General features: G+C 46.0%; 2 protein-coding genes across 3 annotated transcripts; one reads left to right on the forward strand and one right to left on the reverse strand.

Annotated features, from left to right (window-relative positions):
- Positions 1 to 1,144: 1,144 nt before the first annotated feature.
- Positions 1,145 to 5,807, reverse strand: LOC133905531 (myosin-17-like). Of its 2 annotated transcripts, XM_062347347.1 has the most exons (19): positions 5,435 to 5,806; positions 5,208 to 5,345; positions 4,862 to 5,103; positions 4,645 to 4,764; positions 4,307 to 4,528; positions 4,065 to 4,204; positions 3,836 to 3,953; positions 3,670 to 3,744; positions 3,530 to 3,586; positions 3,275 to 3,436; positions 3,060 to 3,203; positions 2,773 to 2,976; positions 2,549 to 2,686; positions 2,392 to 2,462; positions 2,215 to 2,314; positions 2,026 to 2,139; positions 1,830 to 1,910; positions 1,646 to 1,740; positions 1,145 to 1,564 (listed from the first exon to the last, which is right to left on the reverse strand). In XM_062347347.1, exons 2-19 carry the CDS (start codon positions 5,305 to 5,307, stop codon positions 1,453 to 1,455), a joined length of 2,295 nt encoding a protein of 764 aa, XP_062203331.1. In that variant the 5' UTR covers positions 5,308 to 5,345; positions 5,435 to 5,806; the 3' UTR covers positions 1,145 to 1,452. The 2 variants fall into 2 exon arrangements, with proteins under 2 accessions (XP_062203331.1, XP_062203338.1); XM_062347354.1 differs by lacking the exons at positions 1,145 to 1,564; positions 1,646 to 1,740; positions 1,830 to 1,910 and having other exon boundaries at positions 2,025 to 2,149; positions 5,435 to 5,807.
- A 10,246-nt stretch (positions 5,808 to 16,053) lies between these two features.
- LOC133905560 (uncharacterized) lies at positions 16,054 to 17,987 on the forward strand. The gene is made up of 2 exons (XM_062347385.1): positions 16,054 to 16,923; positions 17,015 to 17,987. Exons 1-2 carry the CDS (start codon positions 16,891 to 16,893, stop codon positions 17,807 to 17,809), a joined length of 828 nt encoding a protein of 275 aa, XP_062203369.1. The 5' UTR covers positions 16,054 to 16,890; the 3' UTR covers positions 17,810 to 17,987.
- Positions 17,988 to 18,290: the final 303 nt, after the last annotated feature.

Genomic DNA, 18,290 nt, shown 5'->3' on the forward strand with positions numbered 1-18,290 from the left:
CAAGATGAGAGATTAATTGGTTTATTGCCGCTGCCCTTTATTTGAAAAAAACCGTTTGGTTTATTGCCGCTGCCCTTTATTTGAAAAAAACCGTGCAATCAATCATCACGGCTTGCTCTGACGTAGAAGATCAGCAGATGTACAGAATGGTTCAGTTGGATGGGCAGCTGTTCGCCACACCAACTGCATGCATACATGTATGGATATAAATAGGTATTTAATAAATAGTTCTGAGTCACCATTTAATTTATTTTTTAAAATTAATTAGGTAAAAGTAAATTGTTAATTTATTTTTCAAGTCGATCTAATGACCCAGAAAATGTCCCTACATACATGCGTGGCTTTGGCGCCCCCAACACCAACACGAATGAAAGGGATGGTCATGACTGCCAGATGGGTGTGATGGTCGCGTTACGCACGGCACCGCATTCCCAGCTTCGTGGTGAGGCAACACGCAAGCGACCCTCTCTTGTTCGGGGGGCCTGTTTGCAAGGCTATCTGATCTGTGATGGACTGCAATCTGCAACTTCCCAAGTGTTCGTGCTTTGGGCGGTGCCCGATTGAAAGCAAATAGTGTCTCAGATAGAAAAGAAGAAAGAAATGGCTATTCTGAAGCGTCGATTTTTTTTTTATCCAACGGTGAAGCCTGCATGCACATCAGAGTACATCGTACACTGCGGCAGAATCAATCAGTGCCTCAGTTCTTGGGTGGCCGCTTGAACATGAACAACGTGGCGCGATATTCATTCGTGAGAACACTACTGTGACGGTGGACAAATATTTTTTTTTTGTTCTGTTCTGCCTCGTCTCTTCGACAACAGAGTCTTGACAAAGATATGAGCGACCGAGCCTTGTTCTTACCCTCTGTGCTACTGTTACATCGCTGTCAGCCAGTGACTGTCAGTAACCTTGCCCCAACTCATGAAGGAGCGGTTCAAGCTCCTTGTCATGATCACTTATCCATGCGCATGCGCTGGCCAATTCTGAACCACACTGACAGGACAGCAAGGTACAGACAAGGCAACAAGTCACTAACCTCTGTCACAGATGCGCAGCATTTTTTTTGGGCGAAAGAGATGCTCAACAGTTAGCTGTCACAGCTAGAAAACGAGCAACATGAAGAAGAAAAAAAAATACACTGATTCAACAATTTCAGAGCACGCATGGCAGAATACAGCAGGATTGCTTGACTTGCAAGCATCACCCTTATGGAAGATCAAACTCAGCTCTTTCTTTCTGTTCTTTCGTGGCTTACATGCCAGCTCTGTTCTGTATCATACACACGCAACACAATCAGGCACTCTGGTGAAAGAGAAAGAAGGGCCAGTCAAAGAAAAAACAAATCCAATATGTACTCAAAACTCAAATCTCAAAACTGTGGTATATATCACGCGCTATGTACATCACCAGAACACGAGAAAAAAAAGGTGCGTCGATCAGTTTGCCATTGATTCAGTGTCCCAATTTGGAGCCGTCGTTCTCCTGGATCAGCGGCGGCAGGTCCATGTCTGCTGCGCCGACGTGCACCATCAGCTTGGCGATGTCGTCGACGGAGAACGGTATGCTACGATCAGCAATGCACTCTCGGTAAGGATCAACGGATCATCAGGTAACCGATATGGGGGTCAAGGAAAGAAAATGGAACCTGAAATCATCGTCTAAGAGGAACGAGTTGATGTCATCATGCGCCGATGGACTGCTCGAGCCCTCGATCATCCTGGTTCGCATGCTCGTGACGACCTGCAGGTTACATATCTCAGTCCCCGAAGTGAACAATTGGAAGCCTGAAAGTTCTTGTCAGGAATGCCTTGGGAATTGGGATCACTCACTTCTGATGGAATGCCCAGGGTTCCATACTTGTCGTCGCAATACATCGTGCTGATCCGGTACAGTTGCTGCATGCTCAGCGCCTATCGGTACGACAAAACACATCCAATTTTGTCACTAGCTTGAGAAAGTAGGTATGCTACTTGCTCTTGATGATTACAAGATCAAGTAGTAGTTTATAAGGTTCAGAAAAATTACTGGGCAAAAGTCGTCTGTGATCTCTTTGAGACTCCTGCTGTGCTTCTCTTCAAGTATCAAGAGTGTGACTGCTTGCCTGATATGCTTCAGCTCATCCCAGGCCGAGCCTGCATACTGTTTACAGCTACAGGTGAAGGTTAGCAACTGCCATCTGAAAGGTTTACTGAAACAATGTGAAGAAGTGATCACCTCCTCAGTTAGCCAAAAGCACCAATGCTCTAGTTCATCCAGCCCAGCTTTGACATACTCTCCGTTACTGAATGAACAGCATTCTCGCCGTAGCAAAAGGCTACAAATGAACCAATGTTAGATGAGTTCATGATGCCAGTTTTGAAAATTATGAGCGAGTGGTAAATAGGTGCATACCTGTTAAGCAGTTGCACATTGATAAATGAAAAAACCTGAGTGAACAACTTGCAGATCAGGAATGGAGGCACCTGCAATGCAATAATCAGGCTTCAATGAAGTGTGTTTCAATGACGAACAGTAGCTAGTACTATACTTTTGGGCTTTTGGTACATACATAATTTGATTTCAAAACGTTGAGAGAATTTGTGAGGATTTTAATGATGCTCTGCCAATGTGCCATAGAAGCTTGCTGTGCCAAATCTGTTCCTTGAGAACATGATCCCCTGGGACTGACGACGAATGTTCGTGGTGCCTAGAGAAGAATGTTTTCAGTCTTGACTTGCATTCTTACTAGCGAAGTTGCTTGAGAACTAAAGGTGCAGTCGTGCAGAATACTACCTGAATACACAGGCTGAGAAGTGGGGATAGCTCCTTCTTCAAGTTGTGCTTGATCATTCCATAGACCTTCTCCAACAATGCTGTGAGCTGCTGCTTGAATGCAAGGGCTGGATACTTGGCCTCAACCTGACAAACTTCGGCTAGTCCACCGATCAACCGTCCGTCAGAAACTGGACGGTCAGGATGACTAGGATCTTGGTTTTCCTGAAGTGAGTTCAGACTTCAGAATCTAGTAACAACATCACTTGAGTTGTTGAGCACACAGAGCTGGAATTCCTGAACATTACCTGTGGCACCTTCAAAGGTGATGCTCTTCGCCTCTGACGAGCCAAAGCAGCTACCCCGTTGGTTTTCAGAGTCGTTTGGAGAAGCACCAGCAGTGTGCATGAATTGGACAGCCAATATGCTAATGTGTCGTTGTTATCCCGCGTCTAGTAGTGAAGAATATTAAATTGTGTATACATTTCTTATTAACCAAAAATGCATATCATCTGCCAGATACCTCAAGCGCAGCAGTGATCTTCTGAATAATCCGGTCAAAGACCAGGGTTCTTTCCTCTTCAAATGATCTCCAGTGGACCAGACATCGATAGATGAGGTACGCAGCGATAGGCCTACCGATCGAGAAACCCAGATCTTCAGATATACACTTGATCAGAAGCTCCTGAATGTTTTGAGATATTAAAAAAAAATGCTCAGACTCATCGCATGAACTGCAAAACTACTAGAACTGAAAAGTTCAGAGCCAGCGTCATACTTGCTGTTGCTTCTCAGCTTCATGACCATTTGAGCTAAGTTGTTCAGCACTTTTCTCCTAGATAGAATCCATCATTTCAAGTTAGGCATGCAGCCCACAAAAGTATTTATTGATCAAAATCGTTGTAGGCTCATACATACATGGATATTATCCTCCCTATCCACTATGATGGGCTTCACTACACCATTTGTTGCTTTCTCATTGTCAGGAGTTGCCTGTCAGCATACACATACACAAATATGAATTAGTTTGTACTGGGAATGATAATTCGGTATAGAAAGTTTGGTGAAGGCTGACAGAAGGTACCTGAGTATTAGGCGCTTCACAGTATTCGCTCGATGGCGACTTGATAGCAGGGTTTGACACCACAGCCTGTAGAAGCATTCTGTTTTCCTCATCTAGATTGGATGCCTTCTCCTCCATCCTATGTAACAACCGTGCAAAACGATAGAATTTCCATCATGAACTCACAGGAAGAGTGCATTGCGCAAAAAGAGAAGGCAAGTCCTGTGTGATTGTGAACCCGGGAATTAACCTTTTTAGGGAATCTTGCAGCCGTTTGTTCTTAACCTCCTCAACTCCAAGCAACCTGGCCAGCTTTTCATTCCTCAATTCAGCTACGGCAAGCGCCTTCTTCGCAGCAAAGGTTTCCTTCATTTCTGCTCCCAGTAAATCCTGCATCCACCACGAAGCGACAACCGATTGATCTTGAATGTTCAGAGATCAGATTTCACATAAACAGTTGCACAATCTCTGAATGGTACTGGTGCGAGAGACCTTCATGCGTTCAACTTCGGTGTTCAACGAGTTAACCTTCTCAGTGTCCTCAACCATCACCACGGTCTCCTTGATCACCGGGGGCGCTTCCGCTATCGCCTTCTTCGCCGCCTCCCTCTCGTTAATGGCCCTCGTTTCGGCGTCATTGACAGCCTGCTGGAGCACGTCCACCATCTCACGCAGCGTGCACATCTCATCCAGCCTTTCCCTCTCAAGATTCGCCTGCCATTGTCCATGTAACATGGAGACGAAGCAGTCGCATTACATCACAAGAAGAGAGCACAATGAAATGGGCATTGTTTGAGAACTGAGAGTAGGAGAAAATGAGGGCTGCACACCAGTCTGAGCTTCAGGAGCTGCCTCCTCGCAATGTTTTGCCTCAGAGCACACTGGCAGATCAGGGTGGCTCTCTTCGTCATCAGGTAGCTCCACACTGCTCTGTGAGCACGCCATTGCGCCTTTTTTCCGACACGACGAGAAATTAAAATCCACTGTACGAGAGCTGAAGCCTGCAACCACACGCTGCCATAAAAAGGGTTGATCACTGTGTGCTACCTGGATGCGCGTGGCTGCCCTGGCCTGCCTCCGGAGCGAGAGCTCGCGGCGAGCCGCCATCGCCCTGACGGCCGCCTGCACGGTGACCACGGCGGCCCGCAGCCGCAGCTGCGACGACTCCTTCCATGACAGGTACCGGCGGCGCAGGCTCCTCTGGAGCAAGAACGCCGCGAAGAGGACGAACACGGGGCGCCCCGCCGCGTCCCACCTTGCGAGCTTGCCGTACCTATGAACAAACGCCTCTGCACAGGGAGACGATCGAGAACCGATACATCGGTGGATCACGAGCGAGCTCGTCTGATTCTTCTAGGATGGATTGAACCGGCGCAAGAACGAGTCCACTCACTGAAAAGAAGCTGCAGCCAGGCGATCAGGCGCCGCGCCGGGCTGTTCTGCTCGCGCGCCCGTGTGACCGCGGCGGCTTGCCTCCTCTGATCTCCATCCATAGGCGACCTTGATCTTGACGGGGCTTCAGCTCCGCACACTGCAGCCAAAAATATGCGAGTTCTTGGGATCGGATTAGTGGAGAAACAAGTTCGAATTAGGCAAGTGAAACATGATGAAGCTCATTACCGATCTGCTAGGTGATCTCATGAGCAGAGATCACAGCATCTTGCGGTTGGCATCTCTACTTCCTTCCTAGCTACTTTCCCTTCTCTTGCCCTGCCTTTTCCTTCTCCCTTTTGATTTTCGGTGTAACAATGGCATGTCACCCTCAAAATATTAGAAGTGACAGAGAAAAAAAAATGTGTGGAAAAAAATCTAATAGCCATTTCAATCAACGAAATGTAATTTAATGGTACCGACAGCGAAATCCGCAGGTCAAGAGGCGCGGATTCTGAGTAAGGTTTGGTTTGGTAGCCAATGGTTAGTCGATGATTTTCTGCTGCTTATCAATGGAGCAAATAATAGGAGTACATTTTAAATTGATGCAACTGCAGTGGAAGGAAGGAGAGGGAGGCCTCACATCATATGCAACAGCTGGAAGGCAAAGGACTAAAGCATTTTCTTTCGTTCTAATCTTAACATAATTTATGATTAATTATGAGATTAGGAGGGAGTATGTCCTGCTACTTTCCACTCTGTAAATTGGGGGCCAAATCGCGAGAGGAGCCGGTGGGGTCAGAGCCAGACAGACAGACTGACAGACAGCGGAGGTGCAGTACCTACGGGGGTGAAGGGAAGGAGGAGTCCTCGTAACTTCCAGGCAGTGTACGTCCTAGACTGACTGGGTCGGGCCAAGCCGGTCCGAAAATACACCGTGAGGCCGGAGCCCCCGGGAAGCGGTCCGTCTCCGGAGACGGATGGTTCAGCAGAAGAAAGCTGTTCACCACCGCGCCGATCGCGAGCTCCGTCTTGCCGCCCATGATCACATCCAGCTCGAACGCGCGCCAGCCTCCGGACGTGCGCCGCGGGATCCCTCTGCAACTCCTCGTACCTGAAGAACAGAAGCCCCTCGGGGCGCGCCAGGCACTTAAAAAAATTCGGCCTGTATATCCTATATATCGGATTTATCATATTTACCGATATTTTGTTTAAATTTTATTTTAATTTTATTTAAATTTATTTGAATTTTATCCAATATATCCAACATATCCGATAAATAATATTTATCACTAACCACCAGTAAAATTTATTCACCAGTAAAAAAACTGATGCTAGGTGCGCGCGCCAGCACGTGGTCTCAGTCAGGGAAAAAATTCAATCGGTGTTTTTTCATTCACCGGCAAAATCACCCAAATCCATGAAATTCGGGCAAAATTTCAAAAATTCGGACAAGGTGATCCAAACAAAATCCAAATCTTTTGTCTAAAATTTGACCGAAATCACTATAATTTTGAACGAAATTCCAGCTAAAATTTCATCAAGCTAGAATGTTGAGGCCCAGTTTAATAGCATATTTTGACGAAAAGGTAATAATGTGATATAAATCACAATCAATCAAATTAAACTTGCAAATAAAGAATATCCAGAGTAACATTATCTATACTCATTCATATCTCCATAGTGGGAATATCAAAGTCAATACAAACATCACAGGACCATAACAAAGATCAAAGGTCCATAAGTTCACATTACAACCCATAGTTCATACAGTCCATAATTCATAACAAAGGTCATATCACAATCCAATCTCCAATAAAGTTGATAAAAGTCCACACAAATCCCGTTGAACCTCTCATGGGCCCTTGCTATCTTCTTCAAAACACCTACATATTGGAATTTGGATACAACTACATATTGGTGATAGCTAGTAGAGAAATCCTTTCTCCCTCTTCTTCTTCCTAACACGTTTATCCTTTACGTGACATCCTCAGTTGATTGCTTTTCTTCAATTACTTTTCTATGGCCAAAATATTACATGTAGTATTACCTATGGAAATAAAGGCACGCACAAGTAATTACCATCACATGCCTTTGCTTCGTCAAAGTTATCTTCGTGGTCATCATTGTCGGTGTCTCCTACTGAGCTACAATCACCAGACTCGGCATAAGCGGGACTACCAGGTGAGTGCCCTCATCCGTGTCATTTTCAGTCTCTATGAAGTCATCTTCTTCATCCGCCACAACCACTTTGCCTTTCTTCCTATTAATCCTTCGCAAGTTAGCAAGTTTCCTCTTCCTTGATCGACTAAGGATTTCGTCAAGAGACAAATCATCTTCTTCAATTCTCGGCTTGTTCAACCATTCCATGATTGGGTTTGATTGATAAAAAAATGTGGCATCCATCAACATAGCCCATGGATCAATCTCCTTCTCTTTGGCGTGATTTTTCCCTAGCACACCTTGTTTGAGGCGTTGCTTCAAATTGTGGCATACATACACAAGCTTCAGTATCTTTTCATAACCAAGCCGACTCCTCACCTTTGTATGAACCAGTGCAAAAGTGATCCAATTCCGCTTACACCTAATGGACGAAACACACTGTGACACGATGTGAATGACATACTTCTGCAGCTCATTTGTCTCACCCCCAAACAATAACCACCAATTAGCTACAAAATGAAAAAGACATAATTTATTTATGCAAAGGCTCATACCAAAAAAAAAAAGAGAAATTCATGATTTGTTTATGCAAAGGGACATACCTGCTGGCATTGTGCCTACTGCACCCTTATGTATTTTTCCATCAAACTTTCCCTCATAGGATGTAAAGGCACATATTTGTCTTGTTGCCTTGACCCCACTCTTGATCAAGTCTGCTAGCCTTTCAATTGCCTCTTTGAGTGCTCTCACATAGTCATTATCCTCATGAACGGGGAGCCGATTGTGCCCTACTAAATCAAGGATAGTAACTACAAGAAAATGGAATATAACATTAATTATGTTGCACAGGAATGATGAAAAACTAGAAATGAAGATACTTTTTCCTTACCGGCAACAATGAATGTAGCTACATAAAGATATTGAACCATCTCCTTAATCATTCTCATGTACTTATTTCATCTTTATGTCCCCTCACCCAAATAGCTTTCTATCTCCTTAATGGCACTTAACATCTTTGTCATTAGACCAACAATTGTTCCCTCATCTCCATCCATATAGCGTAGTACTGAATAGAGTGGGCCAACTTTGTTTAGGTCACCTTTGAATTCATCCCACCATCGAGTACTTATCATGTAGATTTCAACATACTTGAAACCTTACCTATTATTCCAGTCATTATTCCTCCACTCATCGGATACCATCCATTGTCGGAATTTATCTTTCCTATCCCACAAACTCTAGAGGAACATGAAGACAGATCCAAATCGGGTGGCATTCCATCGAACTATCTCTTCTCCAATCCATCTTTTCATCTCATTATGTAGCCTATTGTGGCTATGTAGGAAATTGATACATTTTTTAGCACTTGAAACAATATCATCAATCTTGGAGAATTTACGTATGTCCTTCAACATGAGGTTGATGGTATGGGCGGCACATGGCTGCCAAACAATATAGGGGTACTAAAAACAATCTTGTCACATACTTTCTTGTAGTTTGCTCCATTGTTTGTGACAATATGCACAACATGCTTATGGAAGAATATGTGCCCATGGCAATACACCATGAAGTTGATAATGCTCATGCTCGTGGGTCCTGTCCATGAGTCACATGTGACTATGACACCTTATTTCTTCCGATCTTTTTTAAAGTCCTCAAGAGCCTCCTCAATGTCCTTACAGTTAGCATCCAAATATGGCACGTCGATGTCACTCATAGTAAACAATCAATATGTCATGCCTAACTCTTGAGTCAATCTCATTGCTGCTTGAAAATAAGGATAATTGGCCTTTACCCCCAGAATATCATTTGCATGAAACCATTTGGCCCAAGCTTGTGGAAGTTTTTCTATCATGACTTGCTTCAAGGTGGTGTCAATCCTGTTGAGAAATATATGGATTTTAATATTTCTTGGGCCTTTTTGTTGGTTGGACTGGAGGTCCATTTGCTTTTGGCATGGCCCAGGCCCATGCGGTGGTTTTTATGTGTCTTCAATTTCGCTAGGGTTGTGCATGAGAAAGTGAGAGCGCAGGGGAGAGAGGCGACAACCATTTGACAGCGGCGGCGTAACCGCACCTCTGACTCCTTTGGGAGGTCGTGGGGTAATAGAGGGCGTCGTTGTGTATATATGTAGGCTGGCTCCTTCTTCCCTGTGGGCCGATTTGGAAAATCCCTCCATTTTCTTGGTTTCTCACTAATCTCTCTTTTGGTTTTGGGAATCACCTTCTGAGTTGGACCCGAGTGGAGCTCAGGCTTTGGTTTGGTGATTCAGAGCTGGAAGGGATTGGGTGGAGGAGTCTTGGGTTGGTGCTTATTGGAGTTGTGAACGCTGAGGCTTGCCTGCACGTGCCAACGTGGTGCGGTGAGGCTCTGTATCTCCGTCTTTCTCGCTGGTGGCAATGGCGGTGAATAGGATTTTTGGAACAACAGCTGAAGAGCCATGCCTAGCCTCTGTTATCATTGCATTTCAGAAAAATATCTGTGAGTTTCGCCTCCTCCCTTGTTCTGAACAGTATGGTTGATTATGCTTTACTACTCGATGATGATAAAATGCACTGAAACTGGATTAGATATTTGAGTACAATAGATAGAACCAATGTAGTTCTCTGATAACCTTGCTAATCTATGCAATGTCTGAGTCTTATGGTTTACGATTCTCTGGTCTAACCCTGTATACCGAGTTGGGGACTTTGTTGTTTCTCTGTGCACCGTCTACTAGCCTGAATTCCTGGATTAGGTGCTACTGTAATTGTTAGAGCTATAGAATTAGATGGTTTATTCTATACTTGATCTGTTGGTCTGCAGCTCGGTTAATTTCAGTTTTGCAGATTTTGTTTCCTTCTGTAATTCTGAATTTGTACTGTTAGTCCGATCCAAGAAGGCTTGTTAAGTTTCAGATAATGATAGTCAGGTTCTATTCCTAGGTGTAATCTTAGTTTCATACCCAATTTTTTATGTTCCATTGATAAGTTAGGGACTAGAACTTTGTTGTTTTGGGTTGTTTTGGGGCCAACTATAGTGAAAAATCTAAGAGCAATCCTTTTTACATCTTCCTGTTGTTCAGTACTTTATTCTTACATGATAAATAGGGCTCTTTCTTATGAACTACTGGTAAGATCATGTTTAATCAATATGTGTTGATCTGCTTTGTACTTTTATTTTTGGAATATTGGTATCCATGCTCTTATTATGCATTTTACACAACAAATCCTAGGCTAGATAGAACTAGAAATTCCATCAAATGAGTCGATCCTAGGTTGTACACTTGGATGTCCCTTATGTGTTATAGTATTGGCAGTAGTAAAAGAACTACCAGATCCATGCTCAAATGTGAAACCTCTCATCTCCGCTTCTTGTTGAAAATCATAATCTCTCAATGATAATGACTTTGTCATCTGAACCTGCTCCTCCTCATCGCTTAGCACATAGATATGTTAATTTCCACCCATCTCCCCCACAAGTTTATCTTCCAGCCTCCTTTTGCTCTTCTTTATTTGTTTCCTCGTATAATTTCCCTCTTTATGCCTTTTCCATATAGCATGCTTCACCTCACTTGTCACATGATGGCAACTAACAATATCACCCGGTATCCCAGCTAGATGCTCACCTTAAGATTTCTTGTACAAGCCATAAAACCCACATCTAAATCCTTGTCCAATACTGAAACCATGATTCCACACATTGAATTAGCATCGGCTCCGATAAAAATTATGCATCCAGCGATCCAAATTGTAATGTACCTCTCTCACCGGCAACAATAGGTGTGGATTATGCTTCTACATCAGTAAGCACAATTGGAGAACCAGCTCCGGCTCTGCTAGAACTGCTTGCACCAGCTCCGCTAAAAATTCACAAAGGCATAATTTTATATGAATACAACTTATATGAAGTATATGACAACAAACAGGTAGTTTCCAAGTAAAAATATTCATACGTGTTGCTGTAAAATAATTCATGTAAAGTATATGACAACTCGGTGCATCCAGTGCATGATCAATGAGCCAGTGACAGTGTTCTTTCAACCTTTCCTTCGGGATATGAAATGCCCTATACAACTAGTTGAGATGCACCAGAAATGGAATACATGACATGAATTAGGCATAAGTAGCACATTGCTAAGAGAAAGCCGTTCATACAGCACAAGTGGAACTTAGTACACAAGAGATTAAGCCTATTTTCTCTAATTCTCTTTCACCTAAAAAGGATAACTATTCATTCATATGTCTTTCACAAGGCAACTCTACTCCAGTACAAGCACAAAATGCACTACTACTAACAATCTAATTGTTTTCGACAACCAATCCAAGTATGGCATCCTGCTTGGAAGCGATGACATCAGGGCTCCGCTGTCCTTGCCGCGTATCAGCCTGCCGTCGGCCATCTACCCTACCGTATGTGTTGTGCCCACATCACTGTCGCGTCTCGCCTTACTCTGCATGCCCGCCTACGCTGCCGTGCCCCGCGCCTGCGTGCCTCGTGTCTCAAGCCCCTCGCCGTCGTGTGGTCTAGCTGCTGCCGCCCTGCGTGGTCCAGACGCCGCCACTGCTCAGGTGGGAATGGACGAGGGAGGCTCGGCCGTTCGAGTGGGAAGAGAGGCAGGAGGATAAGGTGAAGAAAAAAAATAAAATTTGTGAAAGCCGGTTGCACATTTGGGGAGTTAAGGTTAGATTTGGAATGAGTTTGGACCGCTTTATCGATTGAGATCGGATCCATTTAAATTGGGTTGAGAATATTTGACTGAGGTGGGCCAATTTCATTTTGGGCCGAAATTAGCAAATTTCGCTGAATTTTTTTTCCGGTCCCAGTACGGCCCCAAGCGCAGAACAGCTCGGCGGCGGCCTCCACGGAGAGGGGCTCCATCCCGTCCCTGGCCCTGAGCCTGTTGATGAAGTACCACAGCGAGATCAGGACGTCCTTGGGGTCGCGGCACACGTACACGACCTTGCAGCCCGACGCCACGACGGACCTCGGCGGCGCCGGGAACGGGACGTGCGTGGCAAAGAGCCTCGGGTCCGGGAGTGCGCCGAGGTCCGGTACCCTGCCGCTCGTCTAGAGCCCGTACTCGAAGAACGGAACGCACTCGTGGGGACCGAAAGAGTTGAAAGGGTGGTCGGCGGCATCCACGGGCACTACCGGAGACGGCTTCTTTGCCGAGTGTCCCAGACTTTGCCGTGTGCTTTTTATCGGGCACTCGGCAAAGAGGCCATTTGCCGAGTGCCAGAGAGAAAGAACTCGGCAAACATCTGGCACTCGGCAAAGAGGCTCTTTGCCGAGTGCCACAAATAAAGAACTCGGCAAAGAGGAAATTTGCCGAGTGTCATTTTTTGACACTCGGCAAACCCTATTTTTTCACTTTTGAGCAAGTTCGTGGAGGCTATTTGCCGAGTGCCAGAGAAAAAGAACTCGGCAAAGAGGCTCCTTTGCCGAGTGTCATTTTTTGACACTCGGCAAACCCTAATTGTTTTTTCACTTTTGACCTCCAAACTTTTTCTGCAGTCCTCATACAATACCTGGTACTCCATGTTCCAATGTGGCATATTTCTCGGACTTTTTCTATATTTCTTTAATTTATTTCAATTAATTGAATTTTCTTGGATAATTCAAATTATAACTGCTAGTCATTCGAATAATGAAAAAAAATGAATGGAAAAATGATATTCATGTTATTTAGTATAATGTGAGGCCGTATCCAGGAACAGACCACAAATTGCGAACATCTTGTTCACGAAACATGACCACGAACTTGCGGGCGAGTTGTTTTTAAATTGTATAAAAAGCAAACGAAGTCCGAAAATCATGAAACTTGTCAAGATGTAATGATATCATATGTGGAGGCTGTGATAAAAATTTGAGAAGGTTTTGCACAAGTTGTCACGTACGATGCTTGTAACCGTTGCAAACCGAAGAAGTTTATCCAGGTTTCTTCGGAGATTCTTCGATTTGCAAGCATCGTACGTGACAACTTGCGCAAAACCTTCTCAAATTTTTATCACAGCCTCCACATATGATATCATTACATCTTGACAAGTTTCATGATTTTCGGACTTCGTTTGCTTTTTATACAATTTAAAAACAACTCGCCCGCAAGTTCGTGGTCATGTTTCGTGAACAAGATGTTCACAATTTGTGGTCTGTTCCTGGATACTGCCTCACATTATACTAAATAACATGAATATCATTTTTCCATTCATTTTTTTTCATTATTCGAATGACTAGCAGTTATAATTTGAATTATCCAAGAAAATTCAATTAATTGAAATAAATTAAAGAAATATAGAAAAAATCCGAGAAATGTGCCACATTGGAACATGGAGTACCAGGTATTGTATGAGGACTGCAGAAAAAGTTTGGAGGTCAAAAGTGAAAAAACAATTAAGGTTTGCCGAGTGTCAAAAAATGACACTCGGCAAAGGAGCCTCTTTGCCGAGTGCTAGGACGTCTGGCACTCGGCAAAGAATTTCAAATTTTTTTTAAAAACCCCCTCTTTGCCGAGGGCCAGATCGGGGGCACTCGGCAAAGATTTTTAAATTTTTTTAAAGAAAACCCCTCTTTGCCGAGTGCCAGATCGGGGGCACTCGGCAAAGGGGGGATTTAACCCCCGGCCGGCCCACGCACCGCACACACGCAAAACCTCCCCGCCGCCGCCCGCGCCCGCGCCAGCCGGCCCGGCCCCCGCGCCCGCGCCGCCCCCGCGCCCGCGCCCGCGCCGGCCGCGCCCGCCCGCGCCCGCGCCCGCGCCCGCCCCAGCCGCCCCCGGGCCAGCGCCGCCCGCGCCAGCGCCGCCGGAGCAGGAGGAGAAAGAGAGGAGGAGGAGGAGAGGAGGAAGAAGGAGGAAGAGAAGGAGGAGGAGGAAGAAGGAGAAAGGAGGAAGAAGAAGGAGGAGGAGGAGGAGGAGGAGAAAGAGAGGAGGAGGAGGAGAGGAGGAAGAAGGAGGAAGAGGAGGAAGAAGGAGGAAGAAGGAAGAAGGAGGAAGAAGAAGGAGGAGGAGGAGGAGGCGCCCCGGCCGCCGTTGCCACGTCCCCGACGCCTTGTCCACCGGCGCCCTGACCCCTTCACCACCGCTGCCCTACGACGCCCACTAGGTATGCCATTCGTCGTCGTCGTCGTAGTATTACTAGTAGTTGCGGTATTTGTAGTGATGGTATTACTTGTGCATGTCGGCCATCGTGCCGTTGGTTTTCTTGCAGGTTTTGGAAACCTCACCGTGCAGGGGAGGTGCTGCCGAAATTTTGTATTGACAGTTTTATGTTTCTTTTTTTGCAGAGAAGAGCCAGTCGGAGCGGCGCCGGAGTACCTCGGCGACCCCGATCGCCTTCCTTGCCGCTGCGGGTCTGCCTGCACCGCGTCACCTCGCCACTGCACCGACCCGCCACGGCCCCGCTAGCCTGACTCCACCGCCACCCTAGGTATAACCCCTCTTTCCGTATCATGGTCGTAGATCACGTAACCCAATTAGGCGTCTCCCGTTCGAAAGAGATACGGTTGGAAATATGCAGATATTTCCATATCTAAAACCGTATCTGTTTCGAATTGTCCACGTTTTTTGGACAGCCCGCGGATGCGTAGGTGGGGTTAGTTTCCATGGTCTGCTCCGATCCGAGACAGAGTTTCGGCATCATCTCCCTGTTGTTCTCCGAATACGCACTCTCCCTAGCAGGACGTGTATTTGGAGAACAGCGGGGAGGTGCTGCCGAAATTCTGTCTCGAATAGGAGTAGAGCATGGAAACTAACCTCATCTACGGATCCTCGCGTGGGATTAGGACCTATCCTCACCTATTAGATAGTAGGAACGTCGTGTAGATGCAATTGATGTTTATATTACTCGCCGCTATATATGTTAGAGGATGGAGGACCGTGAGTGGATGTACACGGGCCGCGCAAGTCAGGGTCAGGTCACCAATGAATGGATTGACAAGACCGATGCTTTCTTGGAACGGGCATTTGGCGTGGCTGCTAAAGGGAATAATATGGGTGTGTTCATGGAGCCAGTGATTGATGAATTGGTCCGTGCTTGGGAGGAAGGGGTATGGACATACGACCGAGCTACAAAGAAAAACTTCAAAATGCATGTTTGGTACCACTACTCCCTGCATGACTTCCTGGCGTATGGGATATTCTGCGCCTGGTGTGTTCACGGGAAGTTCCCATGCCCAGTATGCAAGGAAGGTCTGAGGTTCATTTGGTTGCAGAAGGGTGGCAAGTATTCATCGTTCGACAAACATCGGCAATTCCTCCCTCTTGACCATGCATTCAGACGAGACATCAAGAACTTTACGAAAGGTGTCGTAGTGACAGACCCTGCACCACCGATAATGACTGGTGCCACGGTTCGTGAACAGATAGATGGTCTCGAGGTCAATCCAGAAGGTGGTTTTGTGGGATATGGTGAGCAACATATGTGGACTCATAAGTCGGGCTTGACTCGGCTCCCCTATTTTGATGACCTTCTCCTTCCACACAACATTGATGTAATGCACACTGAAAAGAATGTTGCCGAGGCACTTTGGGCAACAATCATGGACATTCCTGACAAGTCAAAGGACAACGTTAAGGCTAGAGTGGATCTGGCAACGATATGCGATAGACCAAACCAACATATGAAGCCTCCTAGTCGCGGCAAGACATGGAGAAGGCCTAAGGCCGATTTTGTCTTGAGCAAGCCCCAAAGGAGGGAAGTACTAGAATGGATCCAGACTTTAATGTTCCCTGATGGGTATGCAGCTAATCTGAGGAGGGGAGTGAACTTATCTACTATGCGAGTCTTAGGGATGAAGAGTCATGACTACCACATATGGATTGAGCGGCTTCTTCCGGCGATGGTTCGAGGCTATGTCCCTGAGCATGTCTGGCTAGTGCTGGCAGAGTTGAGCTATTTCTTTCGCCAGCTTTGTGCCAAGGAGTTATCTCGGACCGTGATTGCTGACTTGGAAAGAATGGCACCTGTGTTGCTCTGTAAGTTGGAGAAGATCTTTCCACCCGGCTTCTTCAATCCGATGCAGCATTTGATTTTGCACCTCCCGTACGAGGCACGAATGGGGGGGCCCGTGCAGGGCCGTTGGTGCTATCCAATCGAGAGATGTCTAAAGGTTCTTCGAAAGAAATGTAGAAATAAATGCAAAATCGAGGCTTCCATTGCAGAGGCATACATTCTGGAGGAGGTGGCGAACTTCACAACAACATACTATGGTGACAACCTCCCTAGCGTGCATAATCCACCCCCTCGTTACAATGCTGGCGAAAATGAATCGAACCTCAGCCTTTTCCGAGGCCAACTCGGAAGCGCAAGTGCATCGACCCCCAAGACCTTGAATCATGAAGAGTGGCGCCATATCATGCTATACGTGTTGACCAACCTTGACGAAGTGGCACCGTACATGCAGTAAGTTCTCAACGAACTTGTTAAATACGCCGTCACTATTCTGCATCCAACCCCCTTGTTTCTCGTTGGTACAGGGAATTTCTTCATGAATTCTGGCGTCAATCAAGGGATCCTACCCCGCAGCAGGTAGATACCCTTCTTAGACAGGGTGCGGGAAATGGAATGCCCGATTTCATTTCTTGGTTCAAACGGAAGGTACCGTCCAATTTAGCTCGTACGTAGTTTGACATTCCAAGTTACTCGTACGTGCGAATAATATAACGATGTATCCTGCTTGAGCTTGCAGGGCCAGAGGGATGCGTCTATGTGTGCCGAGTTGAGACAGGTTGCCGATGGCTTTGCCTATAGGGTCAGGTCATTTTCTGGTTATGACGTGAATGGATATCGCTTTCGCACAACAAGCTACGAGCAGAGTCGGCCCAATCGAAGAACCACAAGTTCCGGAGTTTTTACGCCCGGCGTTGATGAGGTCGAGTATTATGGAAGAATTGAAGAAATATACGAACTCAAGTTTCATGGTTCCAAACCTTTTAATCCCGTCATATTTAAATGCCATTGGTTTGATCCTGAAGTAACGAGACGGACATATTGTAATCTTGGGCTAGTCGAAATTCGACAGGATTCCGTCTTACCAGGAGACGATGTCTATATTGTGGCCCAACAGGCCACGCAAGTTTATTATCTCCCATATGCGTGTCAAACCATAAGGCATCTTAAGGGTTGGGATATTGTGCACAGGGTATCGCCACACGGTAAAGTGCCTGTCCCAAACGATGAAGATTACAACTTAGACCCAAACACATATGACGGAGAGTTCTTTCAAGAAGAGGGACTAGAAGGGAGGTTTGAGATAGACTTAACCGAAGCGATCGGAATGGAAGTAGACAATGAAACGGTTATTGAAGAGGACGTTGGAGATGAGGTGCAAAATGTGAAGGACTTACAAATGCTTGAGCGATTACATTTAGACAATGACAATGGCAACATTGCTCATTCGGATAGTGTTGATTATTTCGACATGATTGATAGTGATGATGAGACTTATGATCCAGCTAATCCCGATCATGAAGATTATTTCTAATACATGTAATACTATGTTATTTTGTAATTACGTTTTGTTTATTTTGCATCTCTTTCTAAGTACTTCTTGTTTATCTGTGCTTATTGGTTTACTCTTTTTAATTGCAGGTGATTGAACAAAGATGGTGGGCGGTGGGATGAGGAAGCTAACGTCCTTGTACCGAAGGACAAGGAGGAGCAGCTGCAGGAGGGAGTCGTCGCCTGCCGCCCAGTCGCGTGAGGAGGAGGAGGAGGAGCAGGTGCCCCAGGAGGACGCCGAGGCGCAGGAGGACGCGCAGGAGGAGGCGCAGGAGGACGCGCAGGAGGAGGCGCAGGAGGACGCGCTGGAGGAGGCGACAGCAGGGGGTTCCGCTTCCTCTAGTTCGTCGAGCGTCTACTTGCGAGGTCCCGCGAGCCTCCCTCAGCGACCGATACCTCGTGAGAGACGCCCGCTGATTCGACCCGAGGGGGAAAAGTAAGTAACTTTAGATGTTATCACTACT

Source organism: Phragmites australis, chromosome 2 (assembly GCF_958298935.1).
Source record: "Phragmites australis chromosome 2, lpPhrAust1.1, whole genome shotgun sequence".
Lineage (NCBI taxonomy): Eukaryota > Viridiplantae > Streptophyta > Magnoliopsida > Poales > Poaceae > Phragmites > Phragmites australis.